The sequence below is a fragment of the Myiozetetes cayanensis genome, unplaced genomic scaffold, assembly GCF_022539395.1.
Source record: "Myiozetetes cayanensis isolate MyiCay16 unplaced genomic scaffold, myiCay2020 scf2-11, whole genome shotgun sequence".
NCBI lineage: Eukaryota > Metazoa > Chordata > Aves > Passeriformes > Tyrannidae > Myiozetetes > Myiozetetes cayanensis.
Window position 1 is genome coordinate 68,885,603 of NW_026087411.1, and position 19,441 is coordinate 68,905,043.

General features: G+C 40.4%; 1 protein-coding gene across 3 annotated transcripts in view; it reads left to right on the top strand.

The window, feature by feature from the left end:
* The first annotated feature begins 2,481 nt into the window (after positions 1-2,481).
* Positions 2,482-19,441, top strand: part of SLC22A16 (solute carrier family 22 member 16) — a 35,165-nt gene continuing 18,205 nt past the window's right edge. The window contains exons 1-2 of one of the 3 annotated variants that reach the window (XM_050315868.1): positions 2,482-2,624; positions 3,882-3,994. Coding sequence is in view for 1 of the 3 variants with exons in the window: in XM_050315867.1 (XP_050171824.1) it covers positions 2,575-2,624 (50 nt within the window). In the remaining 2 variants the exon portion in view is untranslated. Of the gene's footprint in view, positions 2,625-3,881; positions 3,995-19,292; positions 19,313-19,441 lie in introns of those variants that run through there. The other 2 variants (XM_050315867.1, XM_050315869.1) reach the window with 2 other exon arrangements.

Sequence of the window (19,441 nt, forward strand, 5' to 3'; positions counted from 1 at the left end):
TGGAAAGAGAGCCGTGTACTGTATGTGAACAGTACTATGACTATTTCTACTATTTCTACTGGTGAAAAACAACTCAGTGAGGAACAATGGTGACTAAAAGCACAAATGCTACTTCACGTAGCATTGGCATAACAGAACAGGAGGAAAGGCAGGCTTAAAGCATGTAGTCCATCTTCTGAAGCTTGAAAGAAACAAGGCAAATCTCTGTCTACCACATGTTTAAGAGAGCAGATATCGCAGACATTACATCAATAACCTTTGGAAATGCAAACGTGGGAGTTTGTTATTAACTTTGATAGGAGCATGTGCAAGCCTCCTTTCTTTACTCTGATACAGGCAGTAAAGTCACGATATTATCAAAGAGGCAAGCGTAAAGAGAGAAATGTTTACAGGAATGCCTGTGAGAGATTCCACAAGGACAAAACTACCTATGGATCTTTTTAGGTTTAAAAAGCGGCCCTGAAAGGGATTCATCTTTCTTTTGTGCTTGACTTTTACACCAAAAATAATATTCCCTACATACCATAATGCTGTTGAAAACTAATGAATTTACTCTTAGGAAGTAAGACACCAAAAACAGGCGTACGACCAGCAATGCAATATTTAACCAGAATGTTTACTATTCATTGGTGTTTGTTTATGCAAATAACTATTTAACTAGTGAGGCTCTTTGAAGAAAGAAATGCTTTGTTAAAGTACCTGTGGCAGCACATTTTGAACCTGAAAACCATTCTCCAGAAAAAAAAAACAAAACAGAATTATTAAATTTCATGCTGATATTTACAAGGTAAATAAATCCAAGTAACTAAAAAATTCTTATTGAAAGCAAGCAAATCTACCCTTGGACTTTCTGGATTACATATCCTCAGTAAAGTAAAAGCAACAAACTCTAGACTCCGTGTTAAAAAAGTCCTTTGCAGATGCACAGAGATGTATGAGGAGCTTTGTCAAATGTGGTATTGCCTTCAGAACTGCTGAGTGAGGTGAGGGGCCTGACAACACCCTAGATGTGAGGAGCAATCCTCTGCCTGAAATTATTATTCGGTTTCCTAGTTGTGTAACTTTTTATTTGCTCATTTTGCTGGTCCAGTTAGGCTTCACTCAGAGCCAAGGAGCCTGACAAACATCTGCTTTTTCCAGGTCTACACTGGAACAGATTGCTGCCCTGAAGCCCCAACATCTGCTCTGTGCGGAGGAACAGTTGTGCTTGCTTGGTGCCAGAGCCTCTTAAAGGCACATTTCCCTGCGAAGTGGTGGAGCCTGGGTGTGGTAGCAGAAGGGTTTGGGTCAAGTTTTGGAAATGGAAGGTTGACTTCAAGTGATTTAACTGGGTTTTACTTCTCAGCTTTTTCTGCGCTTCCTTAAAAAAAAAAGGTATCCATGTAATAAGGTTGAATTGATTGCCTCTTTTTTTTTTTTTCCTCTTGTGGTTTTTGAAAGAGCAGCCCAGAGATCTTACAAGCTGCTAGAAAAATGTGCCTTTCATCACAGAATCATAAAATAATTTAGGTTGCAAGACATGTGGTCCATCTCCTCACTCAGAGAAGGGGCAACTTGCAACTTGAATCTACCCTAGAAGGGAAATAAAGCGCTCCAGGGAGGAAAAACCTTTAAGTATGAGAGGAGCACCTGCAACAGTTTGTTGGGGTTTTTTCCCTCTATCTTGCCTAATTCTCAGAGCCCAGAGCGACTGGCTGCTGGAGGGTATCTGTTCCAACAAAACCCACTGCTAAGTTAATTACAAAGGTCTTCTGTTGCAACCTGCTTTGCTAATCCTCAAACAATTTCAAGTTGGTTATCTTGGTGTACTCTGGGCAAGGCAGAAAAATAAGGCCAAATGTAATTGCGGCTTCATTACAAATTGGAGAACTAATGACAGTCAAGCAGATACGGGACACATAGCATATATTACCTTTATTAAATAATAATTCTATTTTACATTGAGTGGTAAAACTTTGCAAGGGGGAAAAAAAAAAAAGTAATATATCCAAATAACAGAGCAAATTTTAAGGCTAATAAGAATGATTCAGATAATGTGCTGTGGGGAAAAAAAATTGGTTTTACCCTCCTTTAATTCAAAACGTCCAAGTGAAATACACCACAGCCTAAATATATTGGATTACCGGATTGTCGCAGGACGACTTAAGCATATAATTGCCTACTCTAATTTAATTGTAATGCGTAAAACAAGCGCGGGCTGCAGGGGGCTGCTCCTTCCCGGAGCAGCGGCCGAGGCGCTCGGTGCGTGCGGGAGGTCGGGCCGCTCCGTCCCGCAGCCAAAAGAACCCCGCAGGGCGGCAGCGCTGGGGCTGCGGCCGGACCAGCTCCCCGCGCTCCGCGGGCGCTGCTCCCGTCGCGCCCGCAGCTCCCGGCTCCCGCTCCCGGACTCCTGGACTCCCGCTTCCCGCTTCCCAGCGGCGGCCGTTGGGGCGGCAGTTGGTCCCGCCCGCCGGGCGGGCGCAGGGGGCGGGCGGGGGGACGGACGGGATGGGACGGGACGGGACGGGACAGCGCCTCTTCCCCGCAGCGCCGGGACAGCGGCGCCGAGGCTCCCGGCTTTGCAGCAACCCCGCCATGGCTCCCAACTCCGAGCGGCTCTTCGACTCCCTGGGACACTTCGGCAGGTACTCGCACCGGGCGGGCGGACACCGGGGCTGTCACACGGCGACATCCGCAGGGTGTGACAGCCACCGCACGGGGAAGCACCACCGCGCTCCGCGCGTACTCACAGCATCGCGCAGCCTGCGGGGGACTCGCACGCACACGCGCGGACCGTCACCCCGACACACGCACAGAGACACACACACACACACACAGACAGGCTGTCCACGCAGAGAAGCTGACACAGGCACTACACGCGCGGTTACACACGCTGCACCCCGGTGTGCGAACCATACTGTACACACAGCCGCTGCCGCGTGTATTGGCAGCGCTCTACACACCCCCATCCATGTACGGTGTTCCATCCCCACGCAGTGACCCGCCGGTGTGCTCGCTCACTGCGCGCACACACATCTCCGTGTGTGCCGTGGTCACATAGGCACCCGCACAGCACCCGTTCACACACGGGCGCACACAGCCGTAGGCACCACATGCATGCAGTCGCACACGAAATTCACGTACGTGCACCCTTAGACAGCTAATGTTCACACATCCCTTGCGCACGCGAGTGTACTCACACACACAGAGCCCCAGGGTATGGAACAACCCATGCACTTCAGAGGTGACAGAAGGGCACAAGCAGCACGCATGGGGTTTCTGTGTGGCACTCAGATGGGCTGTTTCCGCGTAGGGGCAGAGGGTTGTTGGGTGAGATAGATGACGTGTTTTTATTGGAGCTGGGTTTGTTGCATGTGACACATGGATATGAAGTACATGTATACATCCTTATCAGCAAAGGTTTATCCGTATGGTACATGGTGTGATGCATCGTGGAGAGTTTCCTTTGATGTGCTTTGTGGCTATGGGGTGTGTGTATACAATCCTAGGTTTGTTAGATGGGGTACACAGATGGGGGGGTGTGGGTGGGTGTGTGTGTGGGGAGGGTGTATGCTTTTGTAGATGTGGATGGAGGGTAGATAGAAGAGACTCTGCTTATAGCAGGTAATGGAGAAGAAATGTTTGGCAAGGAAATGAAGCTTTAGAGGATATGAATTGTAAAACTATTGGGCGCACACCCTCACAGTGAGTTCTGTCCTGCACTTCCGCGATGTGCTGATCATCATGGGTTTTGCAGGCACGTGCTCCTTGGAGCAGATGGCTGGAATAAGACCCATGTGTCACAATTTGGCTACGAGTTGAAGCTGTTGAATTGCAGTGTTGTGCTTTCTAGCTCGGTGACCAGTGAGCCAGCCTAACCCACAATGTTGATCTTCTCTCAGGGGCAGGCAGGAGCGGCATTTTGGACAAAGCTGGGAGCTCCTGTTAATGGTAGAAGTGCATACCTGAACTCTGCAGCAGGAGAGGCTCTTAATATCATGTGCAAGCAGTAGTGGTGGGTATCAATAGCCTCTTCAGATGGTTAGGATGGAAAGACTTTTTCTTTCTTAACTGGGACCTGTGCTTAAATTACATGCTTGACTAGGTTGTGACTTACAGGCATATCTATCTGAACAATATCTCATTCATTGTCAGTTCTGGATCAGAAACAAAAAATACCTTGTTCTGTGTGACCTAAGAGAGCTATCAATTAATTTTGCTGCTGCTGTTGCTCTTCTGTCTCGTGTGCTCTTTGTGGAAAGCAGGCACTTGACACTGAATACTGAAGTAACACAAAAGTAGTTGCTTCTAACCACTGGAGTAGTTTTCCTACTTGAGAACATTTATCAATACTTAAGATAAAGTTTTTACAACCACTTTTTGCAATTAAAGGGAGAACAATTCTACAGCCATAACCTCACATCTAGGAACCAAATTATTTGATATGCAGTTCAATAGGGGTTATTTTAGGTTTAGAAGCTTTGAGACGAACTGCAAGCTACCAAAATTTGCATAGTCCTGTTAGACTCATGGCTGTTTGAGATTTCAAAGACCACATCAGTGGTATAGTATAATAGTAAGTGTAACAGTAGTTTATGGTGGATGGACCATTTAAAAATATTGTAAAAAACCTCTATTTAATCCCTTCATAGTGCTGGGTAAATGATCATACTTCATATGAAAAAGTATTTCTTAATTGTAACCATGAAGTTCGTTCTGTTCCGTTTGCATCATCCGGACACTGACAAATAGGCAGTCATTCATTTCTTCTGTTCAAGCAATTCTCATGAGGCCCATACAACCTATGCACTATATATAGATTTTGTAGATTTGACAGAGTCAGATTCTGAGCAATCCAAGCATGACTGTTAGTATTTTGAGACTGTTTTGATTTTCCTAAAATCTGACAGATGCAGTAGAGAACGAGCAGCTGTTCGTACATATATAAATATGGAAACAGTATGTATGCATTTTATATATATGTAATATAATACTATATAGCTAAATAAGTTATTAATATACACTTAACATATAAACCTTCAACATTGATTAAGACTGTGAATTTTACAGAATTGACATTCCCATGGATGCTGACAATCAATATTTTGCTTCACAAGTCTCAGTGATGCCATAGTTCTTACTGGGGTCTTGAGACATGCATGAATGTTACGACTTCTGTAGCCTTTGCCATTAGAGGAAGACTTTATACCTCTTTTGAATTTGGGCATCGGTAGCACCTGTGGCCTATATATTCAAGACGGTTATTTTAAACATTGATCTTGAATCTGTCTCTGGAGCATGAGATTACCGCTCACTATTGCAGAGGTGAATGACAAAAAATTAGTACTGTCTGCCTCGGATGGCCTCATCTCTAATGAGCTGCCAGGCCTTAAAACTCCCAATTTACCTGCAGTGAACTGCACCTTTCTCCCATGCAGCAGTTCCCGCCAGACTGCACCTCTGGGCTCTCCCTCTCAGCCCCCTGCCTCAGCCCCTTTCTGCCCACCCACTCCAACTGCAAAAACCCTCTCAGGGGCCCATCAGGTAAAGCCAGGAACAGACACTGGCTGTGACTTGCAGGCCCCGTGCTGGGAAAGGGGAGACATGACTAATGGGGATAACATCGGTAACCCAGTGTGTGCACAGCAGGTAGGTGAGCCTTAGGACCTGGCTGGCTGGCTCACACTGCTAGCACATCTAATTCCCAGGTAAACTAAAGGACTTTAAATAGTTTTAGTGACTTTAATCTACCAGCAGGACACCAAACTTGCTTATCTGGTTGCTGGTGAGAAACCAGCTATAATATTCTGTAGCTCTGATCTACACCATAGCAGAGTGCTGAATGGAGACATGATCTAATCGGGAATAGCTGTCTAGAGAGAAATCTGGTAAGATACCCGTTATGGTAAGTGTGGATGATCGTAAGGATTTGATTTCCTAGCTGGAACGTCTGGTAGCTATGAGATGCAGCTTACATGGTACGCAGCGTTTTCCCTGTGATTAACAGTTTTCAAATCTTGGCTTATACTTTAGTTAAAAGCAGGTGGTGAAAACTGTCAGGGAGAGAGGGGAAGATTGGGTGTCACTGACACTATTTCCAGGTTTTGTAATGAAATATTTCCAGAATCTTTTAAAAGATTGCCTTTTCTTTCGGAATATTCCATCTTTTACCAAGTTGAGTAAGTTATCTAGATTTTCACATGTTGGTTTTATGAACAATATGTTTTACCAACAGTTAGATTATCCAATAAATTAAAAAATTCTGCTCTTTACTGAAATTTTTATGTATTCAGGTTTTGACATCTTTACATTGTTGTCTTCTACAAACCTGTTGCCTGGTCAGTGGAGTTGCTACAATTTGGACTTTAGAAGCAAGCAAAACCAAGATGAGCAATGGCTGCTGTGAGGAGGAGGGACAGATTGCTTGTTTGGATGGAACGCTCACCTGTTTCAGCCAAACGTGGAGTTTAGTAGAGATTAATACACTTACCAACAGTTTCAACATTTTCTGTTAATTTCCCTGGAACTTTTCTAGTGCATAAAGAGACAAGAGATTCTGCTTAGCTCAAAAACTGACTTGACTTTTGTAGAGATTCTTTCAGTGGACTTCCACAGTGCAGACACTGCTGGTCAGTGCCATAGTAGCAATACCTGAACAGCCAGTACTAATGCCACTTCTCCCTCCTTTGCAGGGTTCTTGGTTCACTTCTAAAGCCCTACACTGAATGGTCTAATCTTTTCACACCTCGGAACTTTTCCAGGCTCCTACTTTCATGCTGATGCCCTTATCCACTCTCTTGTTTCATAGCTCACAGCTCTTGTGATCAGATTACATCTTCTGCAAATTGTGCTGTGGACATGTTATTTCCAGAAATTCTTGGTTTGTATCAAATAACAAAGAGTCCCAAGTATCTCAAAGATCGTGCTCACCACTTCTTTTCACAAAAGGAAAATAAGAACATTCTCAAGCAATGATTTTTCTAACTCAAGTATTTTACAGCTGTCTTGAAAGGTTCTTTTCCCAACAAAAATCCATTTTTTGAGTGGAGAAGTGTGCTTGCTAGACATGCAAAGAAATTGGTTTTCTTTTTCCGAGTTAGTACGGAGAAACAGGCAATCTCATTTGAAGAGAAGATTAGCCTTAACTTAGAAAATGGAAGCATTGTAAGATTTTTCTGAAATACTGATACATTAAGTATTTAGTACATCCTATTTTTAAACATCAATATTTTTAAGCAATATAATGTGAATTTCTGTTTAAGCTTTGAGTAGTTTCCTGAAGATGAACAAAGTGCTGTGGTTTAGAGATTGTTTTCAAAGAAAATATTTTTTTTTCCCCCATATACTGGCTACTTTATACAGTGGAAAAGTTTATTGCAACATATCTGTCATTCAGTTTTCAAAATGTATCAGTGGACAGCTGTTTCTATTTACTAGAATGTGCCAGACAGAAGAACCTCAAATCTAAGTCCTCCTTTGGCTCTTAGTCAGGGCTGGTGTTTGACAGAAATGCTTGATAAGTGTTCTTCATCTCTTAAGTATACTATATTATAGCATCTGAGTCAGCCTGTGCTCATCTCAAATGTTCATAGGATAAAATAAGTGGACTTGGCTACATTTCTTTTTTTTCCCCCCTTTTTTGGGGTGTGTGTGTCTGGATATTTTGCAAATAGTGCTTAATCCTGTTGGTTGAATGGCTTGGAGAAGCGAGACAACCCATGTGTTTTCAGAGAGCAAACTCTAGCAGCTTAAACAAAGGTCTTATTATCTATGCCTGACTAGGCAAAAGTGGAAATACTCTCAAGACTCGGAGCCAAAGCTGGATACTGGCAAGTGCTCTGGGATTATGGTGACAATGCACTAACAGTGTGGTCTGCAAGAGGTGCTAACAGTATTTGCTGGGATCCAGGTCGTATTGGAGGCAGTGTAAAGCAAAATCTGCACAGACCAAAATGCACTGCCTCAGAGCGTGCTGGCAACCTCAGCCTGGAGGTGCTGTGCCTGTTTCTGGATTGAAAAAGTAGAGTATAGTAATAGAACTAGATTTAAAAGTAGATTAAATAATAGAAAAATGAGTAAATAAAAGCTAAATAAAACAAGGATGAAATTGCACTTGAACTATCCATTACTTCTCTAAGGCTAAAACCTGCAGTGCAAATAGCACTGAAACATAAAGCTAGTAAATCAGTTCTGATTTGCAAAGCAGCTGCTGAGGTTCAGACTGCACCTCTGAAATGTTGCCAACCCCTCTGGGGTGGCTTCTAGATAAAGTTGTAGCATGGACATAGCTATGGCAGCATAAGGCAATTATCACACACATCAAGGAGCTGATGATCAGCTGTTTCATCCCAAAATATCATGGTGTGAATGAAAAGGGAATACATAATGCACTGGACACTGTGTTCCCTGTAATAAAATGCCTAGAACTGGGATATCACTCCTTTAAAACCTCTGTCAATAATTTTCTCATAATAGTCATGATTTTCAGCAGTACTAAGATATCCCAAAATTGAAAGGAAATGTTTTATAAGAGGCCTTACACATAGAAAGTTTGACCAGTTTATTGCAGGAAGTAAAATCAAACAAGTAGAAAACGCCATTACATTTAGAGAGATTTTTCTAAGGCCCCAGAAGCCTTTAGCACATTCTGTTGAAATGTCTGTGCCACCATTTTGCTTTACACAACACTAATGGAACTGAGTACATACAGAGCTCTATTATTTACTATATATACAGGTAAATGTTTAAGGTACCTTGAGGCAGGAAGCTATAGCAGCTGAGCAAGAACGTGAGAGTCTCGAGTTCTCAGAAATACGGAAAAATTAGCAAGCCAGAGCAGGTAACTGCTGAAATAGCTACATCTTGGTTGCAAGGGCAAGACCAGAAAAAGCGTGATGACAAACTGTAGAAGTTAGTACAAGTACTAATAATGATGGTTCATCTGTCAAACTGTCCATATACTTGGAGAGAAATCTCAGCTGTCTTTGAAAATTACTGAAATTGCCTAGAGAGCTAATGTATACTTTAATATCATACATTGAGAGCTAGACTGTAGTGCTCACCTCACCCAGAGCAGATGTTCTTTGAAAATCACATGCAAAGAAAATAGGGTTTGAGGAATCTAGAAGTACCATCCATTGGATCATAGACTGAACCCTTTCCTCAAGAAAATGTTTTCTTCCAAAGGTGAAGTGAGGTTTCTTGTTCCTATTACTTGGAGGCATTAGTATTAGGTGGCAGCATTAGAGGTGCAGCCACAGCAGTGGTGCTGAGGCAGGAACAAACCCTGGAGAATAGATGGAAGGGGCCAATAAGGCAACAAGAAGTAGAAAAGAAGTGTTGAAAAGGTGCTTCAAACAACTGGCAATAATTTGCTGCTCTATAAAAAACAATCATCACAATGCTTTGGGTGGAGCTCAGTGCCATTTAAATGGGTTTTATATGTGATGGTCTGCTGTGACTTTTTTCTCCTCTAAATTGTGAAAGAGATTTGGAACTATCTAAGTTTCTCTATCTGCATAAGTCTGTTCTAGCTGTGTGGGGAAATCAGCTGTCCAAATCAAGACACTTGTGAGCTCATCTCACTATGTTTACAGGCCTGTAGTGTAAACTTCAGACACCTGTATTAATCACCTTGTCAGGAGGGACAATTGGACCATTAAGGGCATGATCCATCTGTCTTACTTTACATCTGTGGTTTAGGACAAGGTAAATCCTATATTTGTCTGTGGCTCCTTATCGAGTGAAAAAGGGATCTAGAGGAATAGTGTAAATATCTATGGATTGCATACTGTATACAGGATATTGCATCCAAGTGTACAGTGTACATGCAGGCTCTTTACTTTCAACTGGAATTAACTACTGAAGTCTTCACTAGAAGATTGGGATGTGGGAAATGCTTGTGGTAGGACACTTTCTGTGTCACAGCATTAGCCAGTGTCTCAAGAAACTTGAAGCAGATACCAAGATCCTTGCATTTCTCTTTGTCACACATCAGAAAATCTGTCATGTATGCAACAGTACTGTTGTTACAATGCTTGCTACATTGACTCTCCATCAGCAATCCTTGCTGTCAGGTTCTTGGATACAGGGAATTCCAGTGAAGATTGATTTAGGTGAATTGAGTGGGGAGCATCAGAGAAATAAGAGATCAAGCCTGTTCTGAAAACATGGAAATCCTCAGTTTTTAGAGAGTGAGGGAACAAACCCTGCAACCATTATGAGAAGGAAAAAGGAGGATTTTTCCATCACTTAGAACCCGTGGAGTAGGCAAAAATAGATTTTTTTAGTCATTCAATTGCAGGCATAATGAAAATGAAAAAATGAGAAAATATTACTAGTAGTATTCATTTAGCCCTTGTTCTATAAATAAATATTTCCATATCCATCACCATGACGTAATACCTCATTTGGTGGATGTCTGTCTAGTGTAAGAGAGAAAGTCAATTGCAAAATGTGAAAAATGAGCAATAATAGATAAAGCAATATCCAAAAGCATTCTCTGACACAAAACCATTGGATAAATGGTGATTATACTGATGATACCACATTTCATTTAAATAATTTATATTTATGTCTCATATTCCAGAACAAATTTTTGTTTGATTTTTTTTTCCCTGCATCTTCAGAACTGGTGAAATACAGTAAGAAAGTTAAAAGTTGTTACAGCTCAACCCTTCTGAGAGAGATAATTCATGGAAGTCCCAGGGTCAGAGCAACTGGGACCTTATCTCATTTACACGTGTATTTTAGGCTCCTTGAAGAACTGTCTTCCTTTGTAGATCAGTGTAGCCAACCTCAGTTCTGTCTCACCCATTGAGAATACAGGGGACAATTAGTAAAAAGTAGATTTATGTAGAAGAATCCTGGTAGGTCTGAACAGAATCCAGCTTCTTTATTCATGAGGAGAATGGGACCTGTATATTGTTTGCAAAAATTTATGTAATGTTAGAATATAGTGTTATTCCAGATCATTCCCTTGTATGAGATACCACAAGAGAAATGGCACTCAAGGAAAGAACATGACAGTACTGTGGAATTATAATCAGGTAAAAGCACATTATAGAGTATATTTAAGAAGAGGGCAAAGTGCATTCTTAGCCTTGGAAACAGCAAAATTTGTAATTTGCATTTCTTTGGTTTTTAATTTAAATGACTTCCAATTTTAATAGTTTAAAGAGGAAGGCAGTAGAATCACCTTCCTTGAGTGACAGGAAAGTAAAAGGTTGCTTTCCATTAAGAAATCAAGAACAATATAAAATAACTCTGTCTGTTGACCATGGAAGAGATAAATGACCAATAAAATTATGAAACAACTTTTCTTTGAAAAGATCAGTAATGTCATGGAGACTTTTACTTGCTTTCTTTAGAGAGGTTGTAGAAAAACTCTTTGTCTGGTTAAAGTCAGTATATCGAATATCCAAGATCTATTAAATAGATTTTCTTCATTTCGTACTATTTTATATACTCTACAATGTCTAAATCTCTCAGAGCAGAGAAGGCAGAAACATTTTTCTTGTCCTGTGAAGGCATAGGCTAGCAGAACCAATATCCAGGACGGAAACTAGAAAGGGATATAAATAAACAAAAACTGGACAGAAGTTCATGACCAGGCTGCTATCAAAACAGAGCAAACTGAAAGTTCTCCAGTGGTAATTAATCACTGAATAATGTCTCATTATGGGGCAGATTCCCATGATCATTCAGAGAGAAGAACTGAAGACTTCTGGGCACAGAGTGGATTACACATTTGCAGTGAAGAGGTACAGTTTGGAGGGAAGGTGAGCTACGAACCTCCAAAAGAACTGGAAAGTCCTCTTGTGCTCAGTAACCTTCTTTTATGTGGGTTTGGAGATAACCTGCCTCACCTTGGAGAAGATGGCCTGTCAGGGATACTAATCTGAGCCCTTGCAAGCGCTGATGAGTGTAGACTCCTGAAAAGAAAGGAACAAAGGAGATATGTTTTACTCCTCTTCCATGTCCTATCTGGGCTTTAGCAACGTCTGTGGAAGATACAAGCTCCTCTGTTGCACACAGAGAGAAAAGCTATTGGTGTGGAGGCTAATTTCTTTTTGAAGGTAGAACACAGCCACTAAATATGGATGTACTTAAACAATCCATACATAAGCAAACCCAAGTTTAATAGAAGACAGTACTTCGACCATACTAGACTGTGCCTTAAATTGAATCCCTTACTTCAAGCTGTAGAGCTGCAGAAATGCAAGTGTAGGATTCTGTACGGGTAGAATTGCAACTGGCAATATTCTCTTTGGGAGAAAAGAATCTATGGCTGAAACGGAGTTGCCTTTTCTAAAGGGATGCCTTGATTCACATGTTGACTTGTCCCATGTTTTAGAAGACAGTATTATCTGACACTTAATTCCCTAAATGTAGCATCTTGTTGAGTGATATTTTGTTTTAGTGAAATATTCATCAAAAGCTAATAAGACAAAGGTAGTCTGCTTTAGCTTTTCTGTTTTGCTCGTGATGAAGAGTCACTGAGGTGAAAGTCAGAATTAGCAAAGAACACTGTAACAGTTGCAAATGGAGTATCTTCAGTTGCATCTTCAGCTACACCAGCTTCAGAGTTTTGCAAGAAAAATATGTCAATAGAATAACAAAGAAGTGAGAACATAATTATGACAATGAGTTAGTTTTATTTCAGGGTTATAGAGAGAACAAAAATCTAGATGCAACAGAAGTAAACTTCCATAGTTTGAACATAGTCCAATGTGTCAGCAACGTAACAAGCAGAAAACATCTATTTCCTAAATGGGAAAGGAAGAATGAAATTTAATAGTTTATACATGAAGTACTGCCTATGTCTATAATTAGATGGAATCTCAATAAAAACATGTAAATCCTATTAGACACTTTACAGATTATAATGTGAAACGATTTGCTTACTTAAGCTGATGGAAATGGTACAGCATGGAAAGGAATGAAATACCTAATTTGGATTTGTCCACAAAACAGAGGCTGATTAAGAGAAAACAGTGCTACCAGAGAAACTGGAATTGAGTTCTCCCTGTGAGAAGTAATGCTAGTAATATATCATGCAGAGTACGTGCTAATTTTCTAAATGGTAGATGTTTATAGAAATGCCGTTCCCGAAATAGAAACTTCCAAATATAGAGCCTGAAGTGTTACTACTGTTCAAGTGTAACCACTCTGCTGGGTTTAACACTAGGCCAAATAACTCCAAAGCAAAGCTAAATAACTTACAAACTGCATGTTCATGTTCTTTTTTAATTAAATTGCCTGATATGTACCCTTAACACATTTAAAGCAGAAAAGACAAGTGGGTAACTACAATTAAATAGACTTGACTCCAGCTTTGCCATCAAAAGGTGTGGAGACTGCTGTTGCTGCCAATGATGTGTTTCCTCTTAATTAGAGGCTACTTTCCCAGGAAAGTCAAGAATGTAATGTTTATGTGTAGCTTGGTGCACATCCAGAGCCTTTGAGTCTTTCCCAGTTTCACTCCATTTGAGCGAGAAGGTTGGGCGTTGCACTGGCACGGTTGAGCCGTGAACACACCATCCTTCTGTCTGGCTCTCCCCTGGGGGCAGTAATCCTTGCCAGGGGGGCAGCAAGAAACATCAGAGCATCTTTAACAGCAGCTTCCCTCTCTGCTGTGACTCCACAGGTGTAAGCTGTGCTACTGAACTTAGTAAACTATTTAAACCGAGCAATATTAATCAACTAGATTATTTTGTTACAGGTGATGACAGGAACCTAATGTGCCTGATTTAGATAGTCAAAAATTAAGAACTGTTCTATTTAGTTTAAAAAAAAATATTAAAAGGATGGCCCTTAATTTTGTAGCATTACTTCTTTATTTTCACATTGATGTGACTTTCTCCATCCAAGCTGTTATACCAAATGTGCAGTAGTGAGCAACCAATATATTTTTCTTCTTGACTCTGGTGAACAAATACTGGGCTTGTCTTAATCAAAGAGAAGCACGCATAAGCTTGATGGGATAGAAGTGAATTCTTCAGAGAATCAATTTTAAATGATTGTAACAATGATTTGGTAAGTGTCTGATGTTTGGTGACTGCATGTTGATGCACACATTGTCATCAGTGATGATATATAATTCCTGGGGTCTTCCTGATCTCCATAGGCTTCCTTATTCCTGTTGCATCTGTGCTGTTGATATGTTTAAACTGGACATCCAACACATCTTCTGCCCCTGAAAACAAATTCTGGAAATAATCACCTTTTTCATGCGGGCTGAGACCAAGTCCTAGTATAGCTTAATCTTCCCTTAGGAGGGAAGCAAGTTTATTCTTGACACCAGAAGTCAAATAAAGATGTTCATGTTGTATATTTAAGGCTGCTTCCAAATCTGCATCAGTGCACCATAACCAAAATACTCTTGAGTCACATTCAGCTCTCAAAAAATAAATATGGAAGTGCATCATAGCTTTTTGGTTTAGAGTGGAAAGAATGCTGAATGGCTTTTCTCACATTAAAAAAAAAAATCAGGATGAAATAGAGAGGTTAAAGTGGTTACTGAACACAAATTATTTCAGAAATAGTAAATATCTGGAAATTTCTTTCCACTGAAACCATCCTGTTGATTGTACACTGCACAACAAAAACTTACTGTGTTTTCTGACTTAAGCAATTTACTAATGAGATGGTTGAGAAGAGAAGCAGTAAAAATAGTTCCTCTAAAGCCAGTGGAATAGTACAAATATTTTGCTAATCCCAGAACAGCGTTGTAAGTCTATTCCACAGTAAAATGATTTTCAAATGTTTGTATTAGCATTTGATGAGTATCTAGTAATTCCCCTCTTCTCTCATTCACAGACAAACAAGGAAATGTTATCAGAACCATGTTATTTAACATAAAATTAGCATCTGACAACAAGTTTTGTCCCTGCTATGCACTGCAGTAACTGACAATGGTAGAAGTACTCTAAGGCTGGGGGTTTATTCTCCAAAATATATATGGCAATGTGTACTTCAAGTATTTTTGCATGTCAGATGTACCACCTTTCAAAGAGACTGGTGCAGATTATTTGCACAGATGCAATATAAATTAGATTGAGCAACTAATCTAGTGTGGGGGTTTTTTGTATTTTTTTTTTTTAATTCATCATCCATTTTGACTTTTTTATTCAAGGTAGATCTGTTTCCCAGACAAAATTCACAGATGGTGCACAAAAAAAGTACCACCATGAGTGAGGGTAGAGTGCACTGTGTCTCAGGGGATGAATAAACAGTGGGAAAAGAGAAGGGACGAAATCTTTTGCAGTGACAATGCCACAGAGATGTTGTGTCGTAAGACTACAGCCAGAGCAACAGTGGTATGAGAACTAGTTCATTGTCTTTGTGGAAGAATATTTCTTCAGTTCTGCTACTGACATGATATTACGAGTGCTTTTCTTACTGGTGAGATCTTAAAATTTGTGCAGAGGAAATAGAAAATGTAAAAATCTTCTTTTACTATGAGCTGCAAACTGAAAAAAAAAAAAAAGAAAAAAACTGTGGAGAAATTTTACAGAAATATTTTAAGAAAGGCTGGAACATTTTCATGTTGTGTCTTGCTCAGGCTTTTGTGAAGATAGTTTTAGGCTCATTTGACTTCTGGCATTCGTTAAGCGTCTCTATACTGGAGCAGTAACCTATAAAGTCTTCTTGACTTCTATATTTGACACTCCTGGCAAGAGTGACAAAATGTACTTGCCAAATAATTATCTCCCATGGCAAGTCACTGAAGAGATGGAAAAACACTGAGAGAAATTATCATACCTTTTAGGACAGTCATCATGTTCACAGAACATTTTAAAAAATTGCAAAAAGTGTTTGGTTTTGTTTTTTTTTTTTTAAAGAATCTGTAAAATGGGTTACTGAAAATTACTGTTTGCAACAACATATGTTGTGTAACCTAATGTGTGTATGGGAAGATGACTGGCACATAAAATACCATTGTCAAAAATTGCCCTTTTTGATATCAGTCCCGGAAAATAAATCACAGACTTTGCTTTTTTTTGATGAATTTAAATAGTACTTATTGCTCCTGCAACGGTCTTTTCTTACCATTTTGATGCATGAGCAACAGTATTTCTTTACTCAGGGAAATCTAACTTTTAAAATGGAGTTCGATGAGGATAATGAAAGGATTACAGTACGTGTTTGTCCGCAATAGAGAGATTTAAGCTTTTAAGGGCATTCTTATCAGTTTGGTGTTCTTAAATTAGGAACTTGGGAAAAGAGCTAATAATTTACAGTAGGCGTCAAGGACAGTATAGACTTTACCCTGTGCCTCAGGGTCAGTGAAGTGCATGACCTGTGTAGGTTCTGCCGTGACCTGCTGCCCCAGCACGGCCTCCGTGGGGGCTGCTCCAGCCTGCCCGACCCCGACCCGCTCTGTTCCCCCAGCACCGCCTTCTCCCGGGAGGATGAGAAGCTGCTCAGCCACCGCGTGAGCAAGGGCCAAGAGCCCTTAAAAACCCCCAGGGTTTTTAAGACTGGGGAAGAGCATCAACATGGCCACAACAAGAGGTCTGAGATGAAACTCGTGCACCCAAAGGTTTAAAGGGAAGGATCGCAGGCTACCCATAGAGAAGGTAGCAGCTCTATGTCCTTCCTCACTCAGCACTCTCTACTGCCTCAACCTCTGTTCCAGCAAACCTCTGTCTACCATGAGGCTGGACCTGCATCTTTGTCCCTTTTCAATCTTCAGCTGTTCTGGAAAGCAAAGTTCCATGCACCTGTAGTATTTTTCCATTCCATGTATCATCCTCCCTACGTGCTTTCTATATGTTGTCACTAACGGTCTGATTCATTCCTTCCTGGTAACCTTGCAAGTTAAGGAGTTTCTTGACCTTTATACCACTGGTCTTTCTCGAAGAAAACCTCTTCCTACCCACAGAAGATAGTCAGCAGCTCCTACGATTGGGCTTTTCAATCTAGCATCAATGGGGGTGCTGTTACAACGCTGCTGTAGTCAGCAATGAATTTTGCCTTCACAGCAAAACAGGGCTTTCAGGTTATTTTCTGTGTGTTTGTGTATGTATATATACTGAGAGAGGCTTAGCCAGCCCAGTGTGGAATTTTACTGGAGAGAGCAGTAAATACTTTCTACGGGCAGGGGATCAGCCCATTAGTGCGGTGTGGAATGTCTTCAGACACTGGTGCTTCCAAATACTTTTCTAACTTCACATCAGGCCTTATTCTCCCCTATTCCTGCTCCCCTTGCTTGCTCCTTGGCTCTTTTGTTGAGCAGTCAGACATTAAGAACTGCAGTGCAATCCATCCTATAAAATTCTGCAACACTACGCTCATCTTGCTGTAAAAACACATTTTCCTGTTGTTAAATGAAGTCATATGCAGCATAAATTATGTTTATTAATGTATATCTGGAATTCTGTCTGACTTTTTGTGTTTGCTTAGCATTGGTACTGGAAATTAGGGGAAAAAGTAATGGTACAGAGTGAATTTCTTTGTTGGAACTGAGTAAGATTTTCATAACACTGGAAAGGGAAGAATGTTTTTACAATAATCAGTTATATCTAGTGCTAAGTTAAACCCTTGAAAGATGGGTGAAATATGGCATGACACTTTATTCTCTTCTTTAAAATGAATCCTTTATTGCTTTTTATAGTGGTGGAAACAAAGAAAGGACACGAAGAGAAGGAAAGGGTAATGGACTGTAATTTGTATGGCTGTAGAAAGTAACTGGAGGGGGATAACTGATAATTCTGTACAATGAAGTGATAAAAGACAAGGAAGATTTATTCAAGGTTGTACAAGGGTGTTTTGTAAGTTAGTAATAGTCTTACATTTGAAAAGGGGACATGGAAATTAGATTTAATGAGAAACTTACCAACAGAAAGATTTGACAGTGGAGCAGCCTGTCAAAATGGTTGCTGAAATTGATCACAAGAAGTGTTCAGGAAGAGTTAAGACAAAATTCTCAAGGTTTAGAGCATTAACTAGACCTGCTCTAAATCATAGTCCTGGTGATATTCTTGGGATTTGAGTTTTTAAAAATTAATGTAGTGCATTGTTTCATGCCATCTTCTCAGTCTGTATGCTTACAAGTTGTTATCTTCCTTCAAGCATCTCCATCAAAAAAGGGCATTATTATATTTTTCCTACTCACTCTTACTGGGCAGAAGAGAAATTATGAACATGATATTTCTTGTATTGCAAGAACTAATTAGAAAACTCAAGAAGTATGTATCGTTTGAAATTATTTCCTTCTTCCTCTGTCTGGGTAATATCAATTGGGCTATCTGACATTGCAGTTTTCTGATGCATAATGGCAGATGTTGCAAATACTGGGGAACCTGGTTCCATGTGTAGTTGAAGATGTAACTGCACAGCTTCTAGGGGGTTAATTTATCAGTTTTCTGAAGGTCGTCTTGTCCTGATTTCAGGCATTCTGCATACAGCAACCATAGCCCGAGTTGTTGAATTTGGTTGTGCTTTGCTATTTTTAAAATGAGTTTGTGTCTTTTGATGGGAACACTTAAAATGAAACTAGAGAAGAGGAACTAAAAAATGTTGTTGACCATATTTGTCTGCACTAGTAGGGTGACAAAAGTTACTTTTTAAAATAACCTTTGCTTTTTTGTGGTCCAAGATAGCCTAAAAGCCTTTCAGAGTCGTTTCAGCCTTGCTCTGGTTTATGGCCAGCTACTTAGTCTGCAAGAAGCTGTTCTCTTGAGAGGGGAATTGGTGGACTTGAGGGTTGCTGTGGTTACATTCAGTTTCTCTTGACTGTATCTCGCAGTTTCTTTGTGAAAGAGCAGCGCAGCACCTGTGTGAGGATTGCCTTGAAGTATCCTCAAGAAGGAAGTGGAGCCAGCTTTTGAGCTGCCACGGTGGGTTTAGCAATTCAACCCACTCCTCAGACTGCTGTGGAAAAGTCAATAGAGCTTTTGTTAAGGGAAAAGGGGATTAAAAAGCACTGCATCAGAACAACAACAATTTCAAATGTCATTGGAAGAACGGGATAGGCAACTGGGTTTACATTTACCAAAGAGATGTATAAAAATCACAAGGTAAAAGGAAAAGGAGAATGAGGATGGTGAATGGAGGTGTGTTATACAAGGGAACTGTTTAACTGGAAAGGTTAACTGGACATTAGGACAATGCACCCAGTAAATTCTATTTAAATACTTTGCTAAAAGATAATTTAGAAATTAATTAGAAATTGTGATGGTAGATGATTTAAAAGTCCTAGGCTATGTACTGCTGAAATCTTTATTATTCCAGGCTAGATTAGATACCTTTTGGAGAGGAGTATCTAGAGACTGCATTTGTTACAGGGATTGGAATTGCTCTGATTTTTCCCACAAGACACTTCAAGGTAACAGAGTTTTGGACATCATTTCCTATAACTTCAGCAGAGATAGCCTCTGATAATTTTAAAAAACAAAACCTGCTTTTTGTTTCATACTATTAAGGCCTACTGCATACTGCAGTAAGGATGTATATA